The sequence below is a fragment of the Cornus florida genome, unplaced genomic scaffold (assembly GCF_030987335.1).
Source record: "Cornus florida cultivar Cherokee Brave unplaced genomic scaffold, ASM3098733v1 CherokeeBrave_3.0.0_Hap2_Chr03, whole genome shotgun sequence".
Classification (NCBI taxonomy): Eukaryota; Viridiplantae; Streptophyta; class Magnoliopsida; order Cornales; family Cornaceae; genus Cornus; species Cornus florida.
In genome coordinates, this window is record NW_026775573.1 from 52,569,278 (window position 1) to 52,596,194 (window position 26,917).

The following is a 26,917-nucleotide window of genomic DNA, read 5'->3' on the forward strand; positions in this document are numbered from 1 at the left end:
TCCGAGCACTCAAGACGATACCAAGTGACAAGAAACTGTACTTGGAAAAGAAAAATCAACGGAAAAAAATATTCGTAAAATTTGAGAAAAAAGAAAGGACGAAAAATGACCGGGTCATTACATTGCAACCTTATTAATTTCATGATGATCAAATTAATATTTAGGCTTTGTAACATAATGTTCCACCTTCAATATTTTGTAATGTAATATCACATATGGTAAAAGGACAAGAATGCCCTTGAGTGTGACTAAGTCTGTAAATCACATAATTGTACCAGAAAATGAAGTTTCAAAAGTATGTAAATTAATCTCTAACACAATGCACCTTCTTTAAAGACTATTAGACATTCTGATACACTCTGAAAAATACCAAACTACCCTTGTTCACATAAAAGGTGATTAGTGCATACCTCAACATAAGGATATATCAGAGAAAAGACATGAGTATACATTTAATAATTTCAGCTTAATTAGAAGGTCAAAACAACAATGTACATTCTCAAATGAATATCAACTGACTTCATATGTGTGTAGAACTACAATACAGCCCTTGTAACAGATTATAAAAGTTAATGCATACGTGAACTGGGGAAATGGAGTTCATAACAAAAATGGACCTGTGAGCTACTTTTGACATTAAAAGGGTAAACCATGAACAAGCTAGGACCAACATTGGCATATGTTCATGAACATAAATAAGTCTGCACACGATCGTGTTCATGAGCCGAGCCTAGCACTGATGGGGCTCGTCTCATTTAGTAAACAAGTCTAGAAACTGAGTTCGAGTTCGACTCGTTTGCTTAACGAACGAGCTCGAGTCCGAACTGCTCATAAGCAGCTCGATTCATTTGCAACCCTACTTTTTTGTTTGTGTGGTACCATTACCTAAAGCCACTATGCCATGTGCACCTCCAAAATCGCAATTGGTGAATTTTACTATTCGATCTTGAAATGAGTCATCAGAACCGTTCAATCGCATTACTATCAAAAAGGCTTCTATAAGGGTTCATAGTCCACATCCAAAATGAGAATAATATCACTTAAAATCAGATAACCGTGCAAAAATATGTCATTATTGGGAAAAAAGAAAAAGAAAAAGAAAGCATGATGTCGTACCACAAGGTGCGACACACAGGATTGCAGCCCACATATGGGCCCCTTTGATTCTTATGAAATGGAAGAAGTTATACAGAGATGATGTTTCACCTTTTACTTCTTAAATAATACTGTACTCTATTAAAGAATAGCTTATATTAGTTCAGTTTAGTAATTTACAACTTGTGATTAATTATTCTTAATTATATTAAAAAATCATATATTTCAGGCTTATTTGACAAACTTTGTTCCAAATGATGGATAGTTACTTGGTTGATGAAGACTAATGATCTTTTGGGGCTTATTTGTGTTTTTTTGGTTGGTTTAAAATTATTGAAAATGTAAATTCTAATTGTGAAAAATATATGTCATTTTCTTTCTCAAAGGCAAGTGAGTTTTATAGAACAAAAAGGCTAAGTTCCATAAATAAAAAAACACGCACACACACGGACAGAAATTCTGCTATCCCCTTCTCAAACAAAAACATTATGATAACCCCAGAAACACTACAACAACAAAAAGAAATCAAAGTAACAAAAAACAACTCTTCATCATCTAGACAACAACAATAAACCGAAGATACTCTTTTGCTTTTTTATTTTTTAGGTAATTCAAAAATTTTGGTAAGTGAAATCCAAGGTAACACAAACACAAGTTCTCACATTGCTCTTCCGAGAACTTGAATCCTTAGGGCCCGTTTGGATCGTGATAACGTTATATGTTATGATTTGGTATGATATGAAAACAACCGTTTTGGTATTGATATGTTTTTAGTAGAAATCGGAACCATGTTTGGTAACGACTGTTTTGTTTTTGATAATTGTATATCAAAAACATGAAAATGCGTTTGGTAATGTCATGCATTTTAAGGAATTCGAAAACAAAACACGTTTGGAAAGTTAGTTTTGTTGTCAAAATTCTGAATCAATAACAAGATATCTGTGTGGTAAAAGACTGTTTTGTTTTTGTTTTGAATAATTATATATATGAATACAATTATATGTTTATATGTAATAGTCCATTTTTCTTTATAATTTCAGATAATTTGTTAAAATAAAATATATATATTCTGCATTAAAGAGTTGGGAAAAAAAATTATGAATAAATTTACATGTATAAATAAGATCATGTGGGATGTTTATAAGGCATAAACATGATTAGTGGCAACCAAACTACAAATCTAACTTTGTAATAATCTTTCAATGAGAGGAGATCTTTGCACTCCATTTATCTTTTTCTTTTGGCTTGTACTCCATTTAACTTTGTTTTGTTTCATATATATATATATATATATATATATATATATATATATATTATATAAATTCATTATGATTGAGAGAGAGAGATCCTTGTAGTTGAAACTAACAAGAAGCAAATGATGGACATTGACTCTTGTGAATGAGTTTACTTTAGTAAGATTAGTTTGAATTTCCTGTTGTAGATCCTTCAAAGTACTAATATTTTTATTGTTAACTCATGAGACCGTTTCCCCTTTTCTCGAGTATTTATTTTGATAACCAACTTTTGAATATTTCATACAATATATCTACAACCATAAGCAGAATTGATAAATAGGAAGAAAGATTAAAAGCGAGCAATCAAAGATGATCCCTCTCTTATAAGAGAGAACAATAAATCACCCCGACAAAAATAAAAAAATAAAAAGAGAGGCATGCCATCAAACAACCTGCTAGAAAAATTATTGCCATCCAAACAAGTACTTGAAAATATTTTGTAGGATTTTAATCAATCATAAATAACATACCAAACCACAAGTTTTTTTTATTCATCACAAACTTAATAAATTGTTGTTGCACCATTCACATATATAGTTGCACATATAGGGAGCTAGAAATTCCTTAAAAATAGTACACACAACCGGAGATCACTAAAATTCATTCCATAAAATGTACACACACTTCTTTATACTTGCATAGGCCTCTATTTGATTAACTGAGAGATCACTAGCTTCCTGAAGTTGTAGCAACTGGAGAATGCGTCCTATAAATCCCACTGGTGCCATGTCCTTCATGAATTGTTTTTGTAATGATCATGTTTTAACCATGCTGCTCAATAAGGAAAAACTGCATATATCTTAGTACCCAAGAGCAGTTTGTAGAAGCACACTGAACATAAACTATGCACAATTTACAATAGTTATAGTGAACATAAACTATACACAATTTACACACACATACACTAATTGAATAGGTGCTATCTGAAATTGATTGGGTAAGATGATGATAAATATATTTTGTACTGGAAAACTCATAGACCCTTCCTTATTGAGAGAAGATAATCAAAGCAACTTAGCATCACAGAGCACAGATAGCTCATAGGCCTTCTTCAACAATCCATGCATTTCATATTCAAGACAATGAAATAAAACAATAAACAAAATTTGATCAATCAATATTTTTCAAAGTCAAAAACTATGCATGTCAAAACAACTTGGATTCTTAAAATAATTTAACATTTTCTTTCTTTTCAATTCAAATCCACTATTCAAAACTCTTTCAAAAATCCATTTCAAGTTTCAAAAATCAACCACATGCCTTTTTGGAATCAAAGTTTAAATTCATTTTTTTTTTTCGAAAATCCGGCATGGTTTCCCCTTAAAAAATGGACATTTCCAGATTGGTGGTGGCCCAATTGTTGAAACATATGAAATAAAATTTGATTTATTAGGTTGAATGATGTACTATTCAAATATAATTCATGATATACATATATATATATATATATAATCAATCTTCAGAATGGCAATGAATGAGTATTTGAAAGGTATCTCAGTCAAATGTGAAATTAAAAATAAAGCCATGTATCTTGCTATTTGGCAAATTAAACAATTGTATAAAGTCATTGTAAATACATCAACAAAATTCAAATATACTTGACCACTCCAGAAATGAGCCTTCAGGATTGTATAAAGTTAGACCCAATAATCTTGAAACTCTAGAAGTTAAGTTAGAAAAAAATCCAATTTCCGTGGCAAAAATTTCTGCAAACTCAATATTTTTCTAAAACATAGAACCCCCCTTGAAGAACACAGAAAATTTTAATATATATAGATACTCATATATAAAGAGTGGTTTTTCCCAGCAATAACAGTTGGATTTCACAGAACATCTAAAATAAATCAAAGGTGACCTATTTTATTTTATTTTTCTACACTGACATGTATCCAAAGTAGCAAAGAATTCAACAAAATCAGCCATCTATAAACATATGATGGAACACAACTAAGCATTTCAAATAACAGCAACCCAAATACAAATAAATTGATTTAGAGTAAACAAGCCAACAACATACGAATAGAATGTAAGACTCCAACCCAAAACCAGATTTTTTTTATTTTAATCCACGCAAGACACTCGATTTTCAGAAGTCACGTGTGTGTGTGAGAGAGAGAGAGAGAGTGACACAAAGAAATAGGGCTTACCTTGAGAGAGAGAGAGAGTGAAACAAAGAAACAGAGGCTTACCTTGAAACATCAAAGTCATTGTAAATACATCAACAAAATTGAAATCCCTAACCTGTTTGTACACATCCTCTTCAAAAATTGAACTCCTCTGGCCTAACTCTAACATCAAAATCGCATAGATGAGTCATGTATTCATCAAATGAAAAAAAAATCAAGAATCGATTAAACAACAGATCAATACACAGAAAAGCGCGCACGCACACACACACACATATATATATATAAACATTTTAATCGCCGAAGAGGGTCAGGGAGTGAGAAGAATAAGAATCAAAATTTATGTATCCATTTTAATCGACCGAGTAAGTTTTGTGAACAAACACACACACACACATATACGTGTATAAATACAGAGAGAAATGGATTGGAAACAAACCTAGCAGCAGCGGTCGTCTGTAAATCGCCGAACACATCTTCGCGTCTCTAATGGAGGATTCCAGACTTCGGGTTTCTTCTTTAGGGCTTAGGGTTTGCTCCGATGGCCAACTGCAAGAGGTTTGACGGAAAGAGGGAAAACATTTTCACAGGTTAGGGCTTCGATCCGACCATGAAGTGACTGTGAGTGAAGGTGGAGCGAGAGATTCGGTCTGAATCATCTTCCGTAATCTATCTATGAGATGAGATGGAGAGAGGCTGGGATATATTGATAATTCCATCGTCGAAGTAGGGATCGAATAGAAAACTAGGGCTTGAGTTCTGTCAATAGAGAGAAGTAGAGAGAAGGTTGAGTTTGGCGAACGAGATAAAAGAAAGGCCAGCAATACCAAAAATGGAAGGAGGTAGCTGGTGGAGGAGATATGCCAGATCGGTGGTGGAAGAGTTTGTATGAAGTTATCGCCTCTGAAATCGCCTCCAAGGAGCTGCGCGAAGAGAGAGAGAGTGAGGCTGAAAAATGGGCCAGTTCTGATATGCGAATTTTTATACTTGATATCACCGCTATAGTTAAATGAGGGTTGACATGGTTTTGGTTTGGGTTGATATGGCCGCTACAGTAAACCATATCACCCAATATCACCAATTCTTTGATATGAGTTTTGGCCCAAATCTCATAATGTTTTTACACTGTTCAATACCACATCAGCCCACTCCAAACATGATATTGGCCCAAAAATGAAACCAAAACATGAAAACAATAACAGATATGGGCCTCCAAACAGGCCCTTAACTTATTTAAGAAAGAGAAAAGATACCATAATAATAAACCAATTTGCCAAAAAATGCACCAAGTTATCGACTGAAAATCAAGGCATCCAACTGGCATATGGAAACAGCCAGCTCAAGCCTTCAAGGATAATAATAGTGTGTGAATCAGATGCCATATCTTGTCACAAAAAATGTGATCGACTTATAAATTACAAAAAGTTTTAATAAAAAATGGAACCACTTTTAGATAGGGTTGTCCTAGATTGACACCTGATAAAGACACCCCCATTAGCCACTAGGAATATAATGTAAGATTTATTTTTGTACCGTAAATAATTACCTAAGCTTTTGCCAAAAAAAAAAAATTCTTGCACCAAATAGTTGTATTAAATTGCTAGAGTTACTGTTTTAATTGGTCAATTATGCAACAAATAAGAAAGTGAAGCCCCTACTTTATGGTATAAATAGCTAATTAAAACTTATTCAGTTATGCAATTCACTACAAATATTTGGTGTGAGTGTTATTGTCAAAAATAAATAAAAAAATTTATCTTAAAAAATTTCTTATTCTTTTAATTAGTCAATTATGTAACAAATAAAAAATTTGGTATAAATAGTCAAATAAAAATAATTCTATTGATGACATGTTATTATCGGCCTATTTAAATTTTGACGCATAATGATATGGTTCATTAAATAATATATATTTATTTAAATGACAAGATATAAATAGCTGATGACACCATTTACATAAACTTTTGGAATGTTAAGAATTTATTTATTTATTCGGGAATATGGACATACTATGGATGAATCTGGTTGGCTTGAAGCGAATCCGCCCATAACAAAAGTTTCTCAAATTATATATATATATATATATATATATATATATATAGATATAAATAAATATTTTGTTTTAGGTTTTTTTTTTAAGGGTAATTCTTAACATATACACTCTTAGAAGCTTATGTGTCTATTTGGGAAGTTTCCACGTGGCACCAAATGGATGGAAGGAACGCACTTCTTAGCAAGCACTAAACATCTTCCTTCCCAAACTCAAAAAAAACATTCTCCGTAAACGCCGCCGCGGGCACGTTGCCACGTAGGCTCGTATACTAACCGAACCAGCCCCCTCGTCCTCCCGAGCCTAGAGGCTCTGTGAAATCCAGCTGTGTACAGACTGTCTGTCTATTCCAAAAATTTTATTTCGCTGGTTTATTATTTGCTGGAGACAGCCTGTCACCAACAAAGTCTCTCTCTCTCTCTCTCTCTAGTCCCCCCCCCTCTACCTTACGATCTCAGAGTCTCTCTCTCACACAGACACACACACACTCCTCTCTCTCTCTCTCTCTCTCTTAGGGTTTTCATTTTCTTTATGCGAGTCCGAGATTGGTAGTTGGAGCTCAACAGATCGACATTCTCTGCCTCGTAAGCTCTCTTTTGATCTGCTTTTCTTCCGGTTCTATTACTGTTTTCGTTTTGATTTGGTTCAAGTTTGGGTTTCTGTTTCCACTTTCTGATCAATGCCTGTTTTTCTGCCAAAAATTTTCGTTGATTGTGTGTGTTATTTGCTTCGCAAAGCACGTAATTAACTGCATGTGATGTTTTGATTGTTTTTGTTCGTTTTGTGGTGGCTTATTGTTTAATTAGTAAAATTGGAAATTAAAATGAGATTTTTATTTTGGTAATGGACTTTCTCCATATGTATATATTATGTATATTTATATGTATGCTTATAAATGTTTAGAATTATAATATTACTATCCGATTGGATGGATGTGAATTGAAAATATGCATGTTGATTGGACACTTACTTATTAGAAGGCTCGAAGAATGTCCTGTTACATATATGATTATGTATGTGAGTTTATGGGCATGTAAATATAAATATACATATATTTGAACTCATAGAACATGGGCATTGTTAAGTTGTTTGTACTACTTGTGGGTGAAATTTAGGGAACTACAGAAAAGCATGCCATTATGGCCCTTAAAATTGACAGGAAAATGGTGGGCATTCTTTCTAGTGTTAAAGGTTTTTAGGTTACATATCATATGTTAACCTGTGTTGTCTTTTTTTACTACTTGTAAATTTGTTTAGAATTCTCTGTTGGGAATACAATAGAGGAATATTCACCAATCCATTTTAATAGCTCTTAATGCTTATGTGCAACAGTGCATGGCAAATCCGATTGCAACATTTTAGTGGTGGAATGTACATTTGCTTTTTACATTAAGAGGATTGGAACACTTAATTTTTCTATTTGGTACTTTTGTTTCCTCGTTTGTAATTACAGTTGGTTTGAAGTGTGATTTTGTATGTGCCCCCTTCTTCTTTCCAAAATTAATGGCACAGAGATGTGTATAAGATGTTCATGAAACCTACAATTTGTAGTGAAGGTATTGATGTAACGGTTAGAATAGTTGGATATTAATGGTGGTTTTTATGAAGCTTTTGCTGCAAATTTGAGTATTGTATATTTATTTTTACTCTTTAATCAAAAAGCTCCTTTTGGATCAAATGTTTATGGGATTGTTACAATAAAGGCAAAATATGTGTTATCTATGCACAAATAAATGAAAACTATAAAATGTTTTAAGGTTTAATTAATTAGTCAAAACAGATGTGTTAGGAATGTGAAGAAACTCTTATGCCTGTACTCATTTGTATGGAATAGTGATTATAGATTATAAATTGTATTCACAGTGTGGAAGGTGTAACATCGTTCCAATTTCCTTTTTTTTTTCTTTTTTTTTTTTGCCCCTTTTTTCTTTCTGTTCTTCGAGCAATTTTGGACTTAGTTAGATTTTCTGCTATGGAAACTGTTGCCTAATTTTCAATCAGAACATTCATCATAAAATGCATTTCTTTAAGCCCACAGCTTGTTGGGTAAAGTGTCGAAATTTAGTTTGACTTTATTAGGCAGGCAACTTGGTTTCGATAAAATATGCTGGAGGTAGAGATTCTAAAAATTTGAATGGGGAGTATTCGAGTCAATGGGTTAAACTCATAAATGCTTCTTTTTTATAGTGCCCTTATCACATTGAATAGTGATTGTTAGATGATAGGCCTTGATTATTTCATGACACTAACATTGCAAGATGGTCTTATACTTGTTTGGTGGTATATCCTGCCACTCAAATGGGAAGTTGCAGTGTTGAAGTCATGGTTGGTTATGATAGAATTTCTTATTTTGATTGTTTGAAGTACCTGCTAGCATGGCTTTACAGTACTGCCTTTACAAATGTTCTTCACTCTTTTTTCTTTCTCCCCTTGTTAATTAATTATCATTATTTATATTTGGTTGAATTGCCTACATTTTCCTTTTTATTTTTGACTCACAGGTGTTTTTGTACCTATTATATTGTAGGCAGTTTATCTTGGAGTTCATCGTTAAGGGTTCTCAAAATTTAAATCTGGGCTTGATACCACACTACGAGTCTAATACAAGTTACTCTTGAACTGGGAGTGGATGCTATTCATGGAATGTTATCAATGTTCTGAAGGAGTGAAGTTTTTTTTTGCAAGGACTACTCTCTGATTGGTGATCACAGAGAAGAATTGTGTGGTTGTAGATTTGGAGGAAAATACTTGCTTTTGGTGTATTAATTGACGGGTATTTTCCTTATGGTTTCTGCTGGTAGTGTTACTACTGTTATTCATCCTCGGTGACTATTTTATATGGTCTTTTTGAGGTGAAATCAGGAGTCTTTCCATACAATCAGGAGTCTTTCTTGTATAATACACTGAGAAGGAAGCATACACATACTGGAGGATTTTTCTGTATCCATGCTGGCAGAGAGCATGCGTGGAATCTGTGCTTTGGGTAATGCCCCTGACGAGATTTGTTGCTGATGCACTCGGTGTGGTGACAATTTGTCTTGTTGCTATTTTGGTTCTTCTGGGTTTGCTCTGCATTCTGTACTCCTTTTACTTTCGTACTCGTGTTTACAGTCAAGGTTTTATTCAACTTGGTTATTTTAGTGGTCCTTGGATTATCAGGATAACGTTCATCCTGTTTGCAATCTGGTGGGGTTTCGGGGAGATTGTTCGATTGAATTTGTTGAGACACGAGGGAAGAGTATTGAATGCCCTTAACTTGAAATGGCAGGAAACTGTTTGCAAATGTTACATTGTTTCAAACCTAGGGTTTGCAGAACCTTGCCTGTTTCTGACTCTTGTGTTTCTCCTTCGTGGCTCCTTGCAGAAGACAGAGTTAGGGACATTGAGCCAAAAATGGAACGGAAAAACAGCAGGTTGTGTTTTTCTCTTCTGCCTCCCACTGTTTGTTCTTCAGCTCGTAGTTATTTTAATTGGACCGCAATTTAACAAGGATGAGAGTATTGTGCACAAATTACCTCATTATTTTATAAGCACAGCTGCTTCTGCCAAGACGAAGGACCTTGATGATGTTGCCCTCTGCACTTACCCTTTACTGAGCACCATTTTCCTTGGTCTGTTCTCTACTGTTCTAACAACCTATTTGTTCTGGCTTGGGAGGAGGATTTTAAATTTGGTCATCAATAAGGGTTTGCAAAAGAGAGTTTACACACTGATATTCTCTGTTTCCGGTTTCTTTCCATTAAGGGTTCTACTGCTTGGTTTATCCGTTCTTTCTAGGCCAGAACATTTTCTGTTTGAAACTCTTGCTTTTTTGGCTTTTCTTTCGCTGTTGTGTTGTGCTGGGGTGGGTATTTTCAATCTTGTGTATTACCCAGTTGCGGATTCTTTAGCGTTGAAGAATCTGCAAGATATAGAGGCTAGAAGAAGAGTTAGTGACGAATACAATGACACCACTTCACTAATCGCTGACCAAAATTCTCTGGAAGAAACTATGGGGGGAAGTAGCCCTGGGAGGAACTCTCTCGCGTCAACAAAGCGTGGATCCATTTCTTTTCGGAATATGGAGAGAAGTGAATCCTCCGGGGCATTTGTCGAACTGAGCCTTTTCTCTCCTAGTCAGCATTCAACCCCATTAGGCTCACCTCAACTTCTTGGCTGGCATATGCTTCCTGCTGCACAAGTTGATGATGGATCCTGAAAGCAAAATTAGAACTCATTTTTGGGGGCAAAGAAAATACCTTGTAAAGAGTTTATTTTAGATTTAATAAGGATTGATATTTTTGTTCTGTTCTCTATTTGTGACATGCTTTGCCTGCTGTCCACCTACTTATATATTTTTTTTGGTGGAACAATTGGTCTATATATCTCTTCTATCCTGTTTGGTTTTTACAACCGCAAAGAACAAGGTATGCTCACTCATTTTCATTGGGATGACAATGAGTGTTTATGTATATTCCAGTTATTAGGTGTTTTGTGTTTTTAATCACATAGTTATAAAAGCATATGTTTCTCCTGCCTGGAATGTTGGTTCATTTTACGAAATTTAGATAATATTGAAGAAGTTGCAACACAAGCTGGTAAGTTTACTTAATTTGACATAGTTGTCAAATTATTTCAAAACCAGGTTTGCATATTGTACATTTCAGCCTCCTTTACCAAAGTAAATTTTTTATACCATTTGTTTATAGTCAGTTTGGACAATTCTTCAAGAGTTAGGTCAAAGGGCCTTTAATATTATAAGTCTTATATTTAAAATGACTATATTAAATAAAAATTAAACAATATAATAGTGAAATAAAAGTAATTAAACAATTAATTTTTATAATTCGGAATTTGATTAAATTTTGCATTTCTCAACCTTTCTTTTCACCGCACAACTCCTAATGAAATATTTAAAATTTTGAGTTTATACCCGATCTCAAAAGAGTAATCATAGTAAGTAATTCCATAATATTTCAGTTTACACCACCATCTCAATTATAGATCTCAATTATAGTAAGTAATTTCATAATACTAGATTGATATTTGCTTACAACTATGTACTTATAAGATAGAATCACAACTTGCAGCACTGCTGATACAAAAATGGTGTGAATAGTCCGTTTGTTCATTAATGCTGAATTTGAACTAGATATGACTCTAGCTCAATTGATTGGATGAATGATTTTGATTTGTGCGTTGGCGATTGTGTTGTGGTCAAGTGCAGTGAAAGTTATGTAAAATTCACCTACCAAAAAAAAAAAAAATCAATTGTAGGAAAATTTTCAAAAAATTATAAAGAACCAAAGTTATGTTGCCAACAATTACGATATTCACAAGAGAGTCATATAGGCTAAATATAGCGGGTTTGAAGGCCCAGAAAAGAGTGCAAAATTGTCAAAATGACGGGGGGGTGAGTTTGAAGGTTCAAAACTTGGACGAGTTAAAATATATAGTGAATTTTAATAAATAATTTTTGTGGCCATTAGTATAATTTAACCAAAACCATAGGTAATAAATGTAAATAAAAAAGATTTATGTGGGGGCCCCACTAAGCCATAACAATTTTATTCTTCATTATTAATAGCTTTCTTTCTTCCTTTTTTTTTTTTTTTTGTGAAATGTATTGAGAGCATATTTGATATTAAGAAAATATTATTTAACTTACTATTTTTTTTTATTCAAAGTTTTTCAATTTTGAAAGAATATAAAGTGAGAAATTTGAAAGGATAATTATTCAAAAAATTATTTCAAAAATTACAATATTCACATAGGCTAGATATAGTGGGTTTGAAGGCCCATAAAAGACTGCAAAATTGTCATAGTGATAGGTGAGTTTGAAGATTCAAAACTGATATATAGTGAATTTTAATAAATAATTTTTGGGGCCATTAGTATAATTTAATCAAAACCGTAGGTAATAAAGGTAAACAAAAAAGATTTCAGTGGGGGCCCCACTGAGCCTACGGTAAGTCCGTTCATTCTCTCCCAGTCAACATTCAGCCCCAGCAGGCTCACCTCAACTACTTGGCTGGTCTATGCTCCCTGCCGCATAAGTTGATGGATCCTGAAAGGAAAATTAGAACTGGTAAAACTCGTTTTTGGGGAAAAGAAAATACATTTGTAAATAATTTATGGGCAAATTTCTCAAAACCTCCAAAACTATCAAAAAGTGATCATAAAACCCCAACTAGTTTTAAAAACCCCCCAACAATATAACAACGTTATCATTTTACCCCAACTCTGTCAATTGGCCCCGTTAACCCAGCGCGTGATTTACAATTGCTTTGACAAATTAACTTTTGTGACGAAAATACCCCTATTGTCACATGTGCCAAACAAGTGATGTGTATTTAAATATGTTATACCAAAAATACCCCAAGCTTCTAATAGTAAAAACCCACAAAAGTCTACGTACTCATCTCCATTTTTGCTTCACCTCTCAACTTCTTCATCTCCATTTTTTTTTCTTTCTCACAAATAAACACCAAATTCCTCAAAAACCACAACTGAAATGCCATTAACTGGGAGTGCGCAACAATCAATCAGATCCCTAGCATTTTCTAGGGTTTTACTTCCGTAATAAACCCTAGCCAGCCACCACCATGCACGACTACAGCTGTCTAAGCAGCGGGAGGTCGTCCACCCCGTCGCCGCCGTCTTCGCCTCCGTCCCGCCATGGCTGCAGTAAGCACGCTACCGGTTGTGTTGTCGGCGGGGGAGGAGGTTTCCTGGGAGTTGGTTCGGAGCCGAAGCTACAGAATTTCGTGGAGCCGTTGGTGTTTGCTCTTAGAGGTTGTTGTTAGCAAGGATGGCGGCGGCGGCGGCGGAAAGGCACCACCTAGGTCTGTGTATCGGAGTCCTCAAGTTTTTAAAAAGCTGTGGCCGTTCATGGAGGCGGAGTACAATGAAAGCTCTAATGCGGTATTTATCCTTCACTGCCATTTGTTTATAATATATGTGGAAATTATTATTAGAATGCTAAGATTGTTTGGTTACATTTGAAAATGAGTTAATCAATTTCTACAGTGTATGTGTGTTTATATGTTGATTAGAAGGTAGGAACTACCGGATAAGCACATAGAGTCCAGCAATTATGATTTGTTTTGTTACATGCCAAGACGTAATAATTCATTTCCATTTTAACATAGAAACAGTAGCATACTAGTAACAGGAAGATAAGTAGAGGTAATCTGTGAAGGAATTTGGCTCTTCAGTCTCTGCTAAATTAACTTGCACTCCCAGTCTCGACTAGCTCACAAACCACACCCTTGCTCCCTCAGTTACAATCTCCTTAAGTATAAGCCACACTTCCCGCAACAGTTTGACGAGATCCACAATTTTCTTCACTCATGACACTCATAACTCACCAAATTTGCTTCTTTTTTTTTTTTTTTTTTTGATACATGAGCTCCACCCAAAATTTTGATCTTATTGGAAATTTTCAAGCACCGGTGAAGAACTCCATCAACATGAAGACCGGCAAGACCCAAAAGTTTAAACACCATGAACTCCGGTGAGCTTCAATTCAGTACAGAGATTAACCAATCGCCGTAAACAGTTCCTGCGAGCCCCATTAACAGACCCAGAAGTTCTGGCGTGCTCATGTTTAGGCAAACTTCAGTTTTGGTGCGTCAATCCAGCGAGAAGTTCCGTTGAACTTCAAAGACAGCGAAGCTTCAATCTTCTCGACCCAACTGCAGTAACCATAAGTTCAATTTGAGCTTCAATGTTCAAACTCCATGTTTTCCGTCGTGAACAGTTTCAACGAACCTCCATTAACCAATCGCCGTGAACAGTTTGCACTGGGAATGGGAGGACTTTCAAAGGATGAGACTTGAGCCAAGTCAGATACATATAGTGTTATATATATAGAGAGAGTGTGTGTTTGTGTATGTTATTTTAGGGGAGGATTGAAGGTGGGGGCAGAGGAGGCAATGGAGGGGGAAGATAAGGGAGATGATAGCAGCAAATCAAAACCCAAAAATAGAGGATAATTTGGTAATTTGTAAATTATAAATTTTTGTTTTTTTAAATAAATTGGCATATCATAAGGGTAATTTAGTCATTTCACATACTCTTAACGGCTAATTGATAAAGTTGGGGTAAATTGATAACGTTTTTATATTGTTGGGGGTTTTTAAAACTGGTTAGGGTTTTATGATCATTTTTTGATAGTTTTGGGGGTTTTGAGAAATTTGCCCATAATTTATTTTAGATTTATATCTTTGTTCTGTTTTCTATTTGTGACATACTTTGGCTCCTGTCCACCTTCTTATATATTTTTTTGGATAAAATGCAAAAAATCTCCCTAAACTATGGAGAAACCTGCAATTAACCCCATGAATTGCCAAAAATGCAAGAAACCCCCTAAACTATGCAAAAAAGTTACAGATCACCCCATCTGGCCAAGGTCCGGTGAGAATTGGCCGTCAAAATTTGTTTAATTATTTTAAAAGACCATACTGCCCTTGAAAGCATGAAATGACAAGAGTGCCCTTAACCCCAAACATGGCTTTAACCAAATTTCCCCAAATCACAGAACTCTGCAGTCCTAGAAACGGCGCCGGACGAACCCAGTCTCTTTCCCGTATACATATATGCATAGATGTATTTATATATATATATATACACACACACACACCTTACAGTAGAGAGAGAAAGAGACTGGGTTAGAGTTTTAGAGAGGGAAATTTGTACTGCGATCAAATCCATGCCTGCAATAAGAATTCTTGGTCCCCGAATATGTAGGAGTGGCTGAAGCGAAGGGCAATTACGGCCATCGGAGTAAACGGAGCAAGAGCGTCACGAACGAAGATATCGATTAGCCGAAAACTGGGTTTGATTTGCCAGAGATGGATCAAAGGTCTCTGTCTCTAGACCCACTCCATCTCTCTAAATTAGCATCAAATAATTCCTCCCTTCTACTGAATCGGTAAACCCTCTCTCTCTAAACCCACTCAAAGCTAATTTAATTTTAGTTGGATTCATGAGCTACTAAAGAGATAATGCTAAAAAACAAAAGACCCAGAAAATCAACACACACAAAAACACAAACAGGGTGTTGTGTTTGCACGGAAGAACAAATACATGGCCACCTTTTATAACTAGGAAAAAAAGAATGAATTTTGAGTTTCTTATTTCAAATATTCAATAAAATTATTGCTCTGGTTCACTGGGTCTCCTGTGGTTGAGTTGTCCGTAGTTGTTAGGTTTGAAGATTTGGGCAAAAAGAGCTTTGTTTGGTGGTGATGATGGGTTGGTGGCGGTTTGGGTTTATTGTTCTTTGTATGTGGGTGATGAATTTGCGGATTTGGCTCACACCGGCGAGCTCCAAGCATCGAGAATTCCGTTGCGATCGAAGTGTTCAAAGTTGTGCATCACCATGATCGAAGTGTTCAAAGCGGCATCAAAGTGGCTTCCTTTTCTGCTTTCTGTGTTTGCCCTGAATAAAGGAAGGTATGTTAGGGTTTGGTTGTTTTATTGGAAGGGTAACTTTGTCTTTTTACTTTTCCAGTGGCCAAAGTGGGCAAATTCCAACAAATTGCAAGTTCAGGGGGGTTTATTGTAGTTCAGGGGGTTAGTTGCAAAACCCCCATAGTTCAGGGGGGTTTTTTGCATTCTACCCTATTTTTTTTGGCGGAACATTTGGTCTATATATCTCTTCTACTCTGTTTGGTTTTACAACCACAAAGAACAAGGTATGCCCTAAGTCACACAATCCTTCTCAACTGGTGTCGCTTTCACACTCCGAGCGCGCTCTGCCGCTCTCACTTTCCGCGCGCGCTCTTGCTCAAATTCTCACTGCTTATGACTTAATTTTGCTGCTCTCATACTCTCGCTCCCGCTTTATGTGACTTAGTATATGCTCACTTATTTTCATTGGGACTTGGTTGGACAATGAGTATTTATGGTATATGCTTGGAATGTTGTAAAGTCTATTTCAAAATTGACAAAATTGTTGTTAAATTATTTCAAAACCAGGTTTGCATATTGTAAATTTCAGCCTCCTTCACCGAAGTACATTTTTTATACCATCTGTTTCAAGTTAGTTTGGACAATTCTTGAATTAAATTCATTTTGTCATATCTATGCATTAGAGACTGAACATTCAAAAATATAAGGGTGATAAAATTATGGTTCGCAGTAACGGTCGCGGTTGCGGTGTAACAGATGAATATTGGTATAAACCGGTTGAATTGATCGGTTTATGGGAGTATTTAACGGTATCGGTCTTTTGAAAAAGGGTTACGAATCAAACGATACGTTGCGTATCGGGTGATACAGCAAACCATGGTTAAAATATCAAATTGAATAAAAAATAATTTGGTTTTGTCTATTTAATTTGAAATTTTATGAAAAATAATTATATTTTATGGGATTTAGAATAAAAAGCGTGTTTGGGATTGCTTCTCTACGGCTTAAAAGGGCTTTTATTTTAAAATTTTGCGTTTAGATGTATTTGGTTACAAAATTTATTAGAGTGTTTGAATTAAGTTAAAATTTGGAGCTTTTATAAGTGCTTTATCAGTAGAGGTTGAATATTTTAGATAACTTTTTTTCATTAGTCAATTATATCTTAATAAAGTTGCTATTATCAAATATAATAATATCTTATTAAAAGATATTATTGTAAAATTAGTAATAGAAATATTTTTAAAAATATTGTTATAAAATAGTAAAAATATAATTTAATTATGAAAAATACTTATTATAATGTGTCACCAAACACCTAACATGTGTTGTTTTATTGACCGCAATCTCTCCCCCAGATGAACCATATAGCCAAGAGAACCCATGAACCAGAATAGAAGAGCTTGCCCCACCCATCTTTGTGACGTCAAAGGGAACTCGAATAAGTTTAACTCAAAACTCTCATTTTCTTTCAAAGAGTAAATATTTTATAGTAGCCTCATTAGACCGTACATCGTTCTTGGTATATCTAGATAATAGGCAGCAGCATAAACTGTAACATTTTGGGGCTACAAAGATAGTTATTAAATCGTTAGCATTGCATAAAAACATTCCTTATAGAGTATCTGTTAATACGAATAAGAGAAACTCTGTTATAGCCACTTCTGTACATTCAACGTACTCTAGGATAGAGGAATACATAGAGTTGAACATTCGTTCTTTTTTCTTTGACAGATGGTCAAAACTTCATCTGGGTTCGAATCCTACTTAGAGGTCCACTAGAGATAAGAAATTATTGAAGAAACAATAAGATCTTTCTTTTGTCCCTTCTAGGCAATCGGAAAATAAAGAAATTGTTAATATATTCAAGATAATTATGTATTTACAAAATACTGTTTCAATTCATCCTATTTTATCAGATCCAGGATGTGATATGGTTCCGAAGGATGAACCGGATATGGAAATTGATAAATCAATAGCCTTTATTTATTTATTTATTCCAACAGCAACCTCAAAATGGCTCAAAGTAATATTTTCAATTTACCTATTTCTACTTTTATTTTACAAAAAGTTTAGTTTATTCTCAACGCAAAAATGCAAATTAATTTCAATTTCTTTCGATTCCTAAACCTAATTGAAATTTGAGAATTTGATACCAAACAGGGTGATTTCAATATATACTAACTAGTAAAACATTATTATATGCAGTATGAGGAGTGCTAATTGCAGTCGTGAAAGTGACTGTCTATTCACAGTCGCTGTTAAGATTGGTTAGTTTTAAATGCATTAATTACTTGAGTTTCTATTTATATTTGTACAAGACTCTACAAACATTATTTTTTAGACAAAAATACCCTTTTAAATTATCCAATCTTTCTTCTTCTCTCCTCTTTTAATCGAGGATGTGTGGTAATGGATTCTGAAAAAGGAAAAAAATATAGATAGGATAATTCATTCACAAGAAATTGATGGATTCAGACCAAAAAATAAAAGGAAGAAGAAAAAAAAAAGGGCCAGAAAAAAATCCAAAAAGAATAAAAAGAAAGGTAAAAAAAACAGAAGAACGAGATAGATTATATTTTTTTTCCTGAATGGGGTGGTATTATGAGATCGATTATATATTTCTTCTTACACCTATCCTTAGTAAATGAATTCTTTCCTTTTTTATTTATTTTTATTTTTTCTATATATATATATATATATATGTTTCTTTTTGTTTTTATTTTTTATTTTTACAACTATCTTTGTATAAATGAATTTTTTTTTTTAAAAAAGAAATATATAAGTAGGGGAAAAATCATAGTATCATTTTCGTCCAAAAAGCCCCTATGAAAATTAAACACGCCTGAACGATAAAATGTAATCAAGTTGCTCCCAAATTGGTATAAAATGACAAAATTGCCCTTATAATTTAATGGTTAAATTTAAAACTTATAATATTATTATAAGATTACAAAAATACCCATGAGTCTTCCTCCTTCAACACCTCTTTCTAAAACTCTCACCACACGGTGGTGGTGGTGGTGGTGGTGGTGGTGGTGGTGGTGGTGGTGGTGGTGGTGGTGGTGGTGGTGGTGGTGGTTGGTCTTCTCTCTGCTCGGAAAGCCGAATGAGAAGGAAAATCAAGCTGTCCATTATTATTTCTTCCTTTACAGATCAAAGTCCCAGACTTTGTCACACCACAAGCATGAGATTCACCAGCAATTAATGGTTTATTTTAAAGTCCCAGACTTCGTCATCCACTTTGCTCATTCAACAGCTAGCCCAAGTGTTTTGTGATGGTTAAACAATCATTCGGCATTAATGGTTCCTGCAAATGTATATACTGTACTGTACTTTGGTAAGGTTAAGGCTTCGTTTGGCTTTGTACTATTTCGTTGCGAAACTCTTAATATTGCAATAATAACACCGGAAGCATGTTTGGATATATTATTTTGTTTTGTTTAGCTGGTCCGACAAATTCACCACTTGGTATAAATTTGAAAAAATTAAAATTATAATGCATACATTTGTTTGGGCTAGAACACTTGAAAACACTGAGGGCTCTTCTTGTGGTTACTGAGCCCTTAAGCGAAGGTATATAAATAATTAAACATTTCTATCTTGCCCACTTGCTATAAGAAATTTAGGCACCACTTTGCTCCTATAAAGATGGAACCGAGACCAGTGATGGACGGAGGCGGAGAGACGGTGGCGATGAGGATGCTGATGATGGCGATGGTGGGGTATGAGGAGAAAGGTGTCTTCATGTGAAACATTGGGATTGCAAGGAGTGGAGGGTGTCAGTGCTTTTGTTCTTCACCGGGAGAGAGAGAGAGAGAGTGTACACAGAAAAAGAGAATGATAAAGCCTCAGGAGTATTTTTATAATTTTACAATAATATTATAAATTTTAATTTTAATAATTAAATTATAAAGATAATTTTATCATTTTATATCGATTTGTGGGCAACTTGGACCGATGACCTTTTATAGTTCAGGGTGTTTAATTTTCTTGGACAAAAATAATAATATAGGAGGTTTTGTGATTTTTTCCTATATAAGTATATAAAATTAATTTTGTATATATATTTAAATCTCAGTATCTATATTTTTATTTTTCTTCTTAGAATTCATCCATATCTTGTGAATGGATTATCCCATCAAAACCATTTTTTTTTTTTTTTTTCTCTCAGTATCCATTCACATCACATTAATTATTTTATATCTACACACATACGCACACATCCCCCATATTTTTGGAAGGTTGTTTATTTTTGTTTTACTCGCTGTGATAAAAAATAAATAAATGAAATCTACTTATGGATTTTGGAAGTAAGATTTATTTGTTTATTTATTTATTTTGTTTTGTTTTTTTTTTTAAATACAATTCTTAATGTATACTATTTGTCATGAGATACTCGGTAGCCTGTATTTTATAACTTCTAAATTAAAAACTTTGGGGGCAACAACTACAATACAATAGGTGTAGACTTGCAGTCAGCATTAACTGCATCCATTTGAGTGGTCTAAGAGATAGGTCATGAACTCAATTCTTTTAGCAAACCTTCCATTTGACTTGACCTATGAAGCACGGACACTCCTCTTAGGAACCCTGTACCAGTGTCGAATACTTTTCGAACACCAACCTCGTGTCCGAGGCTCGGACACGTGTCCGATACTTCTGTAAAGTGTCTAAATATTATTTTTTATTGGACACGCGTGTCCGAGGCTCGGACACACGGTCCAACACTTATGTGAGACAAAATTTATTTTCTCTCACTCCTCTCAGTCTCTCATCTTCTTCAATTATCTCTCTTCATAACCAAGATATATATATATATATATATTTAAGTTATATGAACAAAACTTTGTGAAAGACTAAAAGTATATATGTTTATTCATATACATATTTAGTTCATTATAGTTATGTCTCTTCTGCACATCTTCTTTTGGAATTTAGATCAACTTTATTTTTCATTTATTTTCTGTTTTGTCTTGTTTATATTTTTCTTATAACAGAGATGAAATTATTGAAATTGATTTTGTTTTTTATTGTTATTTTATTTTTTTATACAAGATTCTAGTAATTATATTTTGAATATATAAATATATATATATATATATAATTTTATAGGCGTATCCCCGCCGTGTCCGTGTCCTATTTTTTTGAAATTTATCGTGTCGCCGTATCCGTATCGTGTCGTACCCGTATTTCGTATCCGTGTCCGTGCTTCATAGGACTTGACACAATGTTGATAATACGCTATGTGTAGCTTTCACTATCGGCTATGTGCGTCGAAGCAATAACAAGAGTCATGTGCTCGTAGCTTATTTTTTATAATCCAGGCATCCCAGTAAGTTATGCGAGTGGGAGCGATCTTTAACCGCAACAAGAAAAAAAAAATATATCAAACCATTATAATAAGCAAAAAAAAATTCAAACCATTATAATAACCTTTTGTGTAACGTGTTTGATGATTAGATTGATACTTTCAGTGGTTTTGACCATTGACACTTTCTCTCTAAAGAAACCAATGTGAATTTGTGGGGGCAATAGTGCTAATTTTAAAAAATTTCTGTAGAGGCAATGGTTAATTTTTATAGGTATATATTTCAAAATAATTTTTTTGTAGGGGTATAATATTTAAAAAAAAAATAAAAAATCCGGTGGGGGCAATTGCTCCCAATGGACTCTGAATGCCTCCGTCCCTGATATTGTGTGTGAGTTATACGCCTGATTCCGATGCATTTAAGGCGCAATATCCTTCCTAGCTCACATCAATTAGTGGCATGTTTTCTTCTCACGGCATTCATTTTGTGCTTGTATGTGTTGGAAATTTCTTCAATATACTTGAAGTTTATTTAATCGATTTCAGGTATTTTGGATTAACTGCATTGCGTAATTCTTAGCACAGATCTGTAAATACATATTATTCCAGTATAGATATAGGCTCTATCGTTAAAATTAATTACTTGGAAAGAATTTTTTTTGTTAGTTCGTACTTGACAAAATTCTGTCACTTAATTCACCACAAATAAAATCCCCCAGTTACAACTAGAGATAACACTCTTTAAATTAATGTTGTTCAAGTGGATGTTATGATTTCTGGTCAATCACTTCAACTTTTCACTATGCATGCCTTTAGAGACAAGTTTCCTTCAAAAGACTATGACGACATCTCTACAAAGGTTGCATCTATTGCTGCAGGTTTCCTCTTAATTCTTCAGGTTATAAGTTCATTTTTGTCCGATCAGACAAAACCGTGGTAGTAGAATCGTGGTAAAAAGATGACTTTCTACGACGGTTTGTTAAAAACCGTGGTAGTAAGCATCTCAACCTTTTTAATAAATTGTGGTAAAAAGCTTGTGGTTAAAAATTATTTTTCTTGTAATGTGGGAAGATACATGGACCATACATGGAAGACGTTGAAGAAAATATCAGCTAATCAAGTCTGAAAAAGGTTGAAAATAAGTTATGATAAATTAAACTATGAGAGAAACAACAAATATTTCTCGATATTGCATGTTATTTTATAGGGATGGAAAAAACATATGCATTTTACATGCTATGTAGGATGACTGTGGCTGTTATACAGAGAATGAAATTAATGTTCTTTGTCTCATATCTTGTCTCATATCTCTATTAAAACTGGGAGATGATAATGTGTTAAGAATGTACGTATGATCATGGTTATTAAAATCACGATTCTGAATCGTAGAATCGATCCAAATCTAAGCAAAATCGCTAAATTGGTAGAATCGGGGTAGAATCGGTAGAATCGTTGGTAGAATCGTAGAATCGCACGATTCTATCCGATTCCATCGATTCTACTTGATTTCTTGTTTGAGACCTTTTTTTTGTTGGTTGGTTCCTTCTTTTGATGGATGGGATACAAAATAAGAAAGCATCTTGCAAAGGGACATGATTGGAGGCTCACCTGGCTATGAAGGAATGGAAAAATGGCTTCGCTGCATCTTAGCCACCACCTAAACCATCGGACTAAGTGATGATGATATATGGGAGGCATCTTTCTTTTCTTTTTTCTGGTTGCCGACAAGCATGTGGTAGTTTCCATCGCTGTTGTCTGCCTCCTCTCATCTGTTCTTTTGGTGAAATATTCCATCGTTGTTGGCTGCTGCCTCCCTCTCAGGCTCTCACCTATTCTTTTGGTGGACGATTGCTAGGGTTATTAGGCCTCACAATAAGTGGGCTTAAGGTTGTGGCTCATGTTACCTGGTTGTTTGGGTTTCTTTGGCTTTGGGCCAGCTTTGGCCCATGCTGAACAATGTAATTATTGTTTCTCTTTATATAAAATTTACTTAACATTCCAAAATTAAAAAAAGAAAAAGAAAAGTCACTCTTAAAGATTTATCTTGCACGGCATCATTATACCTCCTCTAGAACTGATTTGTATATTTTTCTTGGGGCCTTTGGAAAGTTTGCTTCAGCCCAAGCTGTCGCTCATGTACACTATCAACGTCTAGAATATTTCAGGAAAAAAAGCCACTGATTTGTATTTTTTTTGGGGCCTTTGGGCCAGTTTGCTTCACCCGAAACGGTAGCTTATATACATATATATCTTTATTATTTATAAAACTTTTATAACCTTCCACCAAAAAAAATGCCCATCACACTTTGGTTGGAATTATTTTTCCATTCTGATTTTTATTTTATATTATATTCAAACTTTAGAATTATTATTATTATTATTATTGTTATTATTATTGGTATTTTGGCCTTATTATGGCTATATTTTACACATATTATTGTTTAAGTAACTAATTTTAATTATTTTTTTACATTTTGGTAGAATCTTACGATTTACGATCCGATTCTACGATTTCGATTCTACGGAACCCAAAACGATTTTACTTAAAATCCCGATTTTAACAACCTTACGTATGATCAACTTAGAGATCTGGCAGAGTAATCATTAATCAAGAACATTTCAAGGGTTTTGGACCACTTAGCAAGTTGTGGGACTGCAAGAAAGCACCGGATGTACGTGCATGGGAAATCCAAGCCAATCAAAGTCTTGCATGTATATACCTTAATCAACTAGTGAGGAGAAGTCACGTGTGAGAAGACAAGAAAAGGAGAGACTCAATGAGAAAATTAAGGGTAATGAGATTCGGTTCACAATCTAAACAATATTTCTTTTTGTTATGGAAGAGAAAATTAAGATCTAGCCGTTACATATTATTTGTGCAAGTACAACAAAGGAAAAACAGATGAGGGCACGAGATTCTGTGAGTGTAAAGGCTTTAGAAAAGTTCACTATCCCAATATAATTTAGTTTTGCTATCTTTTTTTTTTTTTTTTTTTTTTTTTGGTGTTTGTGCAATTTTCTAGTTAAAATTTTTTTGCACCGCGACCTTCTCCTCCCAAAGTGGAAGTTTTATGGGACGGGAGAGGAAGTACAAGATACAGTAAAAGAAGAGAAATGTGTAAAAGCTTGACTAAGAAAATAAGATAAGGTTTTTTTCCCCTCTTTCTTTCTTTCTTGCTGACATATCTACACCAATGTATTTATATTAGTGGGCAAAATAGGCAAAAGCATGTATATATATATATATGGTGAATATCAGTATAATGTTTTAATGAAAGTCTGAGGGCAGGAATACATCAGAAAAGAAACAAAATACAGCAAAAAAGGAGTGTGGCGAAGAAGCTCGTCAAGAATACTTCGCTGCTCAGTCAACAGGACTCGGATAGTCTACAATGCATGTGCGGTGCTGGCCTCAGCAGTCTCAGCTCTAGAATCAGCTAAATCAGCTCTAGAATCAGCTAAATCATGAGTGTGTGAGAGTGAGCGATAGACAAGCAACAAGATATTTGAAGGTGAAATATTCTATTTTAATTTGGTTCTTAGAAAATCAAGAAATGTAAAGGAACAGTCCATCACACAAATTGGTGGAAGTGAATTAAACCATTGCCTCAAATTACTTTGGAGTTATACATCATATATGCACAACATTCAATATTTTCGGTAATTATTACGTTTGGTAATTATTACGCTGAATAAATGTATCTAGTTTAATATAACTTACTTCCACATTATTAATATCATGAGATAGCTTTTCTTCATTTACTGAGAATATTTCATATTCAGATAAACGTCGATACTTATGTTTGGCAGATGTTCACACCGAGTATGAAAATACTCCTAAATCAAATACTCAAGTTTTTCAGTTTACACCACCATCTCAAAACTTATAAAATAATATTAGATTGATCTCCTAATATTTTAAAGGAATCATCTTTTAATATTTATTTTTCATAGTACTACTATCATCTTGTCTTGGATGTACTATCATCTGGCTAAGAGCCGAAGACGTACTTTTAAGAAAGAATCATAACATGTTACTAATACAAAAATGGTGTGAGATACAAAAATAGCGTGAGTAGTCTACCCCGTTTGTGCATGAATGCTGAATTGAAATAGAAATGGGTGGATGCTAGTATGTACTTGAACACACTGCACTTGGACAATCATACATGGGTTTGGGTATCGGATATGCGTGACAATTTTGGTTGGTATATGTACCTAAAAAACACATCTAATAATTTAATTTCATTTTAAATGCTTACATTAGACAATATGTTACATAATGACACTATTTTACTTCAGAAAACAAATAAAAAATATAAATATTTAGTAGTATCTATGTGTTTTAGGAATTTGACATAATTGTTGTCAAATTATTTCAAAACCAGGTCTGCATATTGTAAATTTCAGCCTCCTTCACCAAAGTGCATTTTTAATACCTTTTGTTTCAAGTTACTTTGGACATTTCTTGAATTAAATTCGTTTTGTCACTGGACACTAAAAAATATAAGGGTGTTAAAATATCAAATTCAATAAAAAATAAATTGGTTTTGTCTATCTAATTTGAAATTTTATGAAAAATAATTAGATTTTATGGGATTTAAAATAAAGTAATATTTTCAATTTACATATCTCTACTTTTATTTTACAAAAAGTTTATTTTATTCTAAACGCAAAAATGTAAATTAATTTCAATTTCTTTCAATTCCTATATCTATTTGAAATTCGAGAATTTGATACCAATCAGAGCGATTTCCCTATTAATTACTAAAACATTAATTTATATGTAGTATATTTTTTGAAGGTTGCTTAAATGCAACATTGTATTGCATATGACATTTAGGATTGTTCCTACTCGTTGAACATTCTTCATACGATCTCCAATGAGCTTACCACCCGACGTGACTCCTTTCCATCCTCCTCCCCCATTTCACTGGGCTCCTCCCACTGATGGAAGACTCAAGTTGAACGTCGATGCAGCCTTTTCTAACCTCTCCAAATCAGCAAGAGGTGGCTTCATTCTTTGAGACTCCAAAGGATCGGAAGAGCTATTAAGGTAGCGTGGGGGTTCGTTTTCATAACACAATAAAATACATATAAATGGTGATATCATACACAAATTTGAGTGATCCAGACAACATAATAGAATTCGAGGTGGACTGAGAGAGGTGGAAGCCCAAGCAAACTTGAGAAAGAGAGAGAAAGAGGATGGCAATGTACTAAACACCATTGACTCCCTTGGTAAATGTTTAAGGGTTGTGAAGACAACCAATGAGAGAGAGGCTTAGAGCTCTCAATGTTTAGGAGGTGTTTTCCTCCCTTGTTTGCTCTACCCCTCTTGGCCTTGGAACACTTCTTTATATAGGCCAGGTGAGAGGTTGGATGATGTCATTGAATGACATTACATATGAATTAATTAATATAATAATTAAAAGAGAGAAATATCTCAAATAATTATAAAGCTATATTAAAATGAGGTTGATAATTTCGGAAGTCAAAATGGTATTTCTCTCTCTGCAAGTTAGGTCGAGGGTCAATTCGACGAGCCCTGGACTTCAGCCACCAAACCAAGTACCTCTCGGATCTTAGGTAATCCTGAGTCCCTGCTCCCAACTCAGGTCTTTAAGTCTTCACTCTTCTGTCCGAG

At 34.2% G+C, this 26,917-nt stretch overlaps 1 protein-coding gene and 1 long non-coding RNA gene across 3 annotated transcripts; one reads left to right on the forward strand and one right to left on the reverse strand.

Annotated features, from left to right (window-relative positions):
- Positions 1–2,658: 2,658 nt before the first annotated feature.
- On the reverse strand, positions 2,659–5,488 carry LOC132300529 (uncharacterized). Its single transcript, XR_009480476.1, has 3 exons — positions 4,956–5,488; positions 2,866–4,678; positions 2,659–2,815 (listed from the first exon to the last, which is right to left on the reverse strand). It is a non-coding gene; the product is annotated as an uncharacterized LOC132300529 (long non-coding RNA).
- A 1,478-nt stretch (positions 5,489–6,966) lies between these two features.
- On the forward strand, positions 6,967–10,926 carry LOC132300530 (uncharacterized). 2 transcript variants are annotated; one of them, XM_059797644.1, is made up of 2 exons: positions 6,967–7,150; positions 9,094–10,926. In XM_059797644.1, the coding sequence occupies exon 2, from the start codon at positions 9,553–9,555 to the stop codon at positions 10,762–10,764; it is 1,212 nt and encodes a 403-aa protein (XP_059653627.1). In that variant the 5' UTR covers positions 6,967–7,150; positions 9,094–9,552; the 3' UTR covers positions 10,765–10,926. The 2 variants fall into 2 exon arrangements, with proteins under 2 accessions (XP_059653627.1, XP_059653628.1); XM_059797645.1 differs by having other exon boundaries at positions 9,098–10,926.
- Positions 10,927–26,917: the final 15,991 nt, after the last annotated feature.

Coding starts and splice junctions, on each gene's coding strand:
- LOC132300530 (XM_059797644.1), top strand. CDS start 9,553: ATGCCCCTGACGAGATTTGTTGCTGATGCACTCGGTGTGGTGACAATT.